Consider the following 5,782-nt stretch of genomic DNA (forward strand, 5'->3'; position numbering starts at 1 on the left):
ACATTATGCAACAATTGTTTTGCCTCCATTTAGATTTTAGAAAGATTGTTTTACTGATAGCAGGATTTGAACTTCCAACATACGTTAACTCTTCAGTAGCCCTGTGAATTTCAGGCTTCACCCCCTTCCATTTATTCAGTGACAGGTGTACATGGCCTTATTTTACTCCCAGAAAGAGCCAGTTCCTGATATTTTTCTACCACCTCTGGGTAGATGGGGCTGCTGTTCTTCAGGGCAAACCTGACAGCTGCCTCCTGGTAATGGGGTTGGAGGTTTGGACAAGGGTGATCCCAGCAGTCCCTAGAAGCAGGTGTGACAGGCCGCAGTTGGACACAAAGCGAGGCTGGGCTTTTCCCTGGAAGCAGGCGCTTGTATCTGTACAAAATTAAGAAAGCAACATAAATGATAATGCTTATGTGGAAGATTTTGAGGACTTGAAATGTATAAACAGTGCATGATTTCACTTTGCTGATGGGCATTGAAGCTCAAAAAAAGAGAGAAGACCCTGGGGTGGGTCTACACACCGGGGGGGCGGGGGCGAAAGCTGTTAATAAGTCAGAAATCATTATAACGAAAGGGGGGGGGGGACGCTATGGAAAATTGCATTGAATTTTTTAAAAAACTCTCCAGCGCCATCTGGTGTTGCATGTTTGTAACACATTCAGAACGCTCTTATTTGACTATGTAGCTGAGTCCCTTGTGTGTTTGAGACTGAGGTGAGATTTGAATTGGGGATTTCCCATTAAGTAGAAGGTCATATTCCTGTTATTTCTAGGGGTCTTTTCCTGCTTAGCTAGTTTTCCAGAAGTGTGTGCATTTTGTGAGACTGCAGCTTAGTTGGGGATGAGACTAGAGAAGAAGAAAGGTGATACTATGCGGATGTTCTGGGAGGGAGCTGCTTGCCATAGGGGGCAAAGCCACAGCAATAGCCCTCTGGCAGTGGTGCCTCTGCCACTAACCAGGAGGGACGTGGGCTTGGGGCTCTGTGGGAGCACAGGATTGGCTCCATTTGTGCATCATAGTATAATTCAAAATTATTCTGAGGGTCATCGAATCCAAGCCCCTGCAATGCAGGAATCTCAACAAAAACATCCATGACAGATGCCCACCCAGTCTCTGCTTGAAAACCTCCAAGGAGAGTCCACCACTTTCTGGGGGATTCAGCACCTCCCAAAACAGTAAGTGAACCAGCTATCCTTTGAACTTGGCACTTTCCAAGTTCTGCAGTGCTGTTCTCTAATAAATAAATAAAAATGTATACAGCAATATATTTTAGGAAATGTGCATAAAAAGGTACTTGTGTGAAAATATAACATACAAAAATGCACGTTATGCCTGGCCCAATATGTATATTAGGAGAAATGTGCCCTAAAACACTCATAAAAGGTAAAGGTAAAGGTACCCCTGCCCGTACGGGCCAGTCTTGACAGACTCTAGGGTTGTGTGCTCATCTCACTCAAGAGGCCGGGGGCCAGCGCTGTCCGAAGACACTTCCGGGTCACGTGACCAGCGTGACAAGCTGCATCTGGCGAGCCAGCACAGCACACGGAACGCTGTTTACCTTCCCGCTGGTAAGCGGTCCCTATTCATCTACTTGCACCCGGGGGTGCTTTCGAACTGCTAGGTTGGCAGGTGCTGGGACCGAACGACGGGAGCGCACCCCGCCACAGGGATTCGAATCGCCGACCGTGCGATCGGCAAGTCCTAGGTGCTGAGGTTTTACCCACAGCGCCACCCGTGTCCTAAAACACTCATAATATATATATATATATATATATATATATGTATTAAAACAATTTTTATTAAAGATTTCCTTCTTTGTGAGCATCACTCACAATTTAAAAAAAATAAATCTTTTTAAAATTGTAAACTGATGTGGAAATGTGGCAAACTGAATTTAAGATTGGAAAAAACTGAAACTGGTGGTTTTGCCTATCTGGGTGGAGCTGTAAGTTAAACCACAGAGCCTAGGACTTGCTGATCAGAAGGTCGGTGGTTTGAATCCCCACTCCCGTTGCTCGGTCCCTGCTCCTGCCAACCTAGCAGTTCGAAAGCACGTCAAAGTGCAAGTAGATAAATAGGTACCACTCCGGTGGGAAGGTAAACAGTTTTTCCGTGCGCTGCTCTGGTCCGCCAGAAGCGGCTTAGTCATGCTGGCCACATGACCCGGAAGCTGTACGCCAATTATTCCCTTGGCCAATAAAGCGAGATGAGTGCCGCAACCCCAGAGTCGGCCACGACTGGACCTAATGGTCAGGGGTCCCTTTACCTTTACCCATAGGGATAGTGGTTTTGCCTATCCCACCTGAGGAGGGATACCTTACCTCTTCCTAATTATATGGGAAAAGACCCATAGAATCACCCCCACCCATATTATAGTATTATCGCAGCACCTAGCCGTATAGGATCCAGTCAAGGAAAAGCTGCTCTCATGTGGTTGGGGCTTCATCTAAAGGGCACCTGCAACAGTTGGTAGAACAAAGTGTTGAGGAGTATATCTTACCGAATGAAACCTTTCGGAGGCATAATATTTCCTTCAACGTCCAAAGGAGGAGCTCGGCACTCACTCCTCAGTTTGAGTTGATCACACCGTTTCATTTCATTCTTTGTTCGGGTCAGAACTCTCTCTTTATGTCTCCGATCCACAAACAACGCGTCCCCTTCAATGAGCTTAATGTAGGTGTTCCCATCCAACTGCGAAGGAGGTGGGACTGGTGGCACAGCCATGAATCCTTTCCTGGGAGCAGTGATCCATCGCCATGTGTTGCTATCAAAAGGCTTATCCGGTCTTGGGCGATAGATTGCTGGCAACCTCCCTACATCCAGCCATGTATGGTATCCCCAGACGTGCCATAGGCTATCCTCTTCCACTGGGCAACGTATTTTGTGGCTGACACTTATTTTGGCATCTGTGTGGGGTGGTCTTTGAACAGCCAGTTTATGGTAGGGTCTTGGAGAAAACCCTGGCCATGACACATATTTGTCTGCACAGAGGAAGTGCCTCTCTTTCCATGTGGTCATCTTGAACAGGAATTCAGATTAACCCTAGGCAGGGGGAAAGAAGGGCGTTCAGAGACATCAGAGGCCCCAGTATTGGCCTACAAGATGATGCCCTACTGCAATACCCAGCTTCAGTTTGTTGAAGATCCTAAGGCATAAGAAATGTCAAATACCCATCGTAACATAGTCCTAGCTATGGAATCCTGCTTCCACATGTCCCAGTCCCATGTTCTCTTCCTTCAATCCTTGGCAACCATATAAGACAACAGTTGCAGTTAACAAGGAGATCTATGATTTAGGAATCCTTTACAAGAAAAACACTCTGCTACCCTTTCCTGCATTTCATTTGCTGTCTCCCCAACAGTCAACGTTCAGATTGTAAGCTCTATGGAGCAGAAGTCTAGCGTTTTCCATTTATGACTCTGTTTAGTGCTGTCACAAAATGCATCTGCTCCTGGTGAGCGTTCTCTCTCCTCAACAAAGATGAAGTGCGTGTGATCATTTACTGTGCATAGGCCAAGAAACAGAGAATAAGGCATCCCATAAAATGGGGAACAGTTGCCTCCTCTGCCTCCTTGTCTATTTTCCAGTTGCGATTCTGCGAAGAGCACAGAGAGATGAGCAGGAAGGCTGCACAGATAAGCTATTTGATAATAATCTCAGCCACAATATTTACATTTTTAAAAAAGAGTTTAATGAAGAGGCTAACTATTACAATGCTGACAGAGAAAGATGAAGAAAAGTTTAAACATATCTCTAACTCATTATGCAGCTGCAGGAATAGTGCAGACATTAAGAGGAACGGAAGCTGAGGAGTTACCTGCCACTGTGCACACTCAGCAGGCGTAATGGAAAATGTGCACCAAATTCTTCTACAAAGAGGGACTTGTGCAAATTTCCCAGTCGGTATACAGAACCCAGGGGCAAAACTAGGCTTTATTTCACCTGGGTTAAAGATCTGGCACCTTCCCACATGCAATTGAGTCCACACACAGCCTGGGAAGCCTCTGGAGGCCTCGCCTGGGGCAAAGAACCTGGCTAGCACCCCGGTAGTTACAGCACTGCATAATCTCCAACAGGCTTTGGGAAATGTGCACATGTTGACTGAATTTTGTACATTTCCTGACCATTCTGATCCCCAGCAGGCTTTGGGGACTGTGCATTTCCTTCACTTTGGCCCTGCCAAGGACACATAATGAGGCTTGTCATACCTTACAGTGGCAAACTCGCTGTCCTTCCCACAGCAGGAACGCAGAGCAAGAGAGGCACATGAACTGCCACCTGAGACGCCTGTATGTCTTGGAACATAACATTTCCAGAGAGCTATCAAAGCAAGTATTGTGTCACCTTGAAGACTAAGCAATTCGTTATGGCCATAGCTTTCCTGGATTCAATCCCATGTCATCAGCAGTTGAGAGGTATATAAAGAAGTCGAGAGAAAACATTTAAGTGATAATCAGAGCTTAAATATATGCTAAAAAGGCACATCTTTCACTGTACCAGATTGATGATAATTTACTCAGCATTACTGAAATGATTATATTAACAGAGAACCATTCAAAAGGAACATTGACAGCAGATTTATCCTGGCATTGGTCAGCTCATTAACATGTGCAGTGTGGTGAAAATGATGGAAAGGCTTTGTCTCTATTTAACTCTTGTCAGGCAGGGGTGGCATCTTGAATAAAATATTGGGGGGGGGGCAAGCTCCACCCTGCAGAATTGGTGACATGACATGGCAGACACACACCATTTTTATGGCAATGCACATCAACTTGGGGGGGGGGGGGCTGGCTCCCTCAAATATTAGCTCCTATGGGGACAGCACTGAACTTTTTGGTGAATTGAAATTCAGCTGTTTCATGTTGTAATCTTCCTTTGAATGGTCACCTGAAGGTCAGTTACAGAATATCCCAAGAGGTTGAATTGTTCTCCCACTGATTTATGGTTATTGCCACTTTTTATTTCACTTTTGTCCATTTATTCTTTTGTACGGAAACTGACCAGTTGTCCTGAGTACAATTGTAGAACGCAGTAGAATGCATTGTACATTGAATCTGTGTAGAATGCAGAAGGGAATTGGTGGCAGATGAAGGGATAAATGATACTGGAAGATGAGCAGGTGATTTCGATTGGTTTTATACCATGGCCTTCCCCCCCAAATAACTGTAGTTTAGTGAGGGTGCTGAGAACATTCACCTTGAGATTCTTTGCTCTCCTTCCCAAGTCTCCCTGGGAAGATGGGAGTGTCTGGAATACACCAGTTTAAGTCTATGCTGAATGTGACCAAATAACTCAGAGCTCCTCAGGAGGATGTTCCCTATGCTATGCTGCCATTGAGATGGGAAAAATCATTTGCCCAGGGATCTGCTTGCCTTTATTCTTCCTAAGGGCTCCTTTTCCTTCTGTCTGCAGCTGTGTTCTATTCCATTGTGTGCTTTGATGTTTCCAAGCTGGCTTCCTGGCTCACACATGCGTGATAAATTCCCACAGCAACTAGTTGTGATGTCATGTGCCAGGAACTGTGACTTCAGGCAAAGTTTGAAGGTGAGGGTGGCATATAGAAGGAAATTAAGAAAACATCCCAGGCTCTTGATGAACAGCTTCTGCTTCTGAATGAATGGCTTGGTGATCCTAAAACCCTTATAGGAATTGTTGAGAACAATCCATAGGAAGGAAAATCAATCTCTAAGAATAGAGGAATGGGGACACCAATTCACAAAGGCTAATGCTGGCCCCTTGCAGACTCATGAAAGATGCTAAGGAAACACACTGCTCAGAA

General features: G+C 45.4%; 1 protein-coding gene across 5 annotated transcripts; it reads right to left on the minus strand.

The window, feature by feature from the left end:
- Window positions 1–104: 104 nt before the first annotated feature.
- Window positions 105–5,502, minus strand: TEX52 (testis expressed 52). 5 transcript variants are annotated; one of them, XM_083399174.1, is made up of 4 exons: window positions 5,376–5,497; window positions 4,212–4,384; window positions 2,504–3,045; window positions 105–375 (listed from the first exon to the last, which is right to left on the minus strand). In XM_083399174.1, the coding sequence occupies exons 3-4, from the start codon at window positions 3,019–3,021 to the stop codon at window positions 132–134; spliced, it is 762 nt and encodes a 253-aa protein (XP_083255300.1). In that variant the 5' UTR covers window positions 3,022–3,045; window positions 4,212–4,384; window positions 5,376–5,497; the 3' UTR covers window positions 105–131. The 5 variants fall into 5 exon arrangements, with proteins under 5 accessions (XP_083255300.1, XP_083255302.1, XP_083255299.1 ...); XM_083399176.1 differs by lacking the exon at window positions 5,376–5,497 and adding an exon at window positions 5,200–5,348 and having other exon boundaries at window positions 4,348–4,384; XM_083399173.1 differs by lacking the exon at window positions 5,376–5,497 and adding an exon at window positions 5,200–5,348.
- Between the last annotated feature and the right edge of the window lie 280 nt (window positions 5,503–5,782).

Source organism: Podarcis tiliguerta, assembly GCF_965153285.1.
Source record: "Podarcis tiliguerta genome assembly, chromosome: 9".
Classification (NCBI taxonomy): Eukaryota; Metazoa; Chordata; class Lepidosauria; order Squamata; family Lacertidae; genus Podarcis; species Podarcis tiliguerta.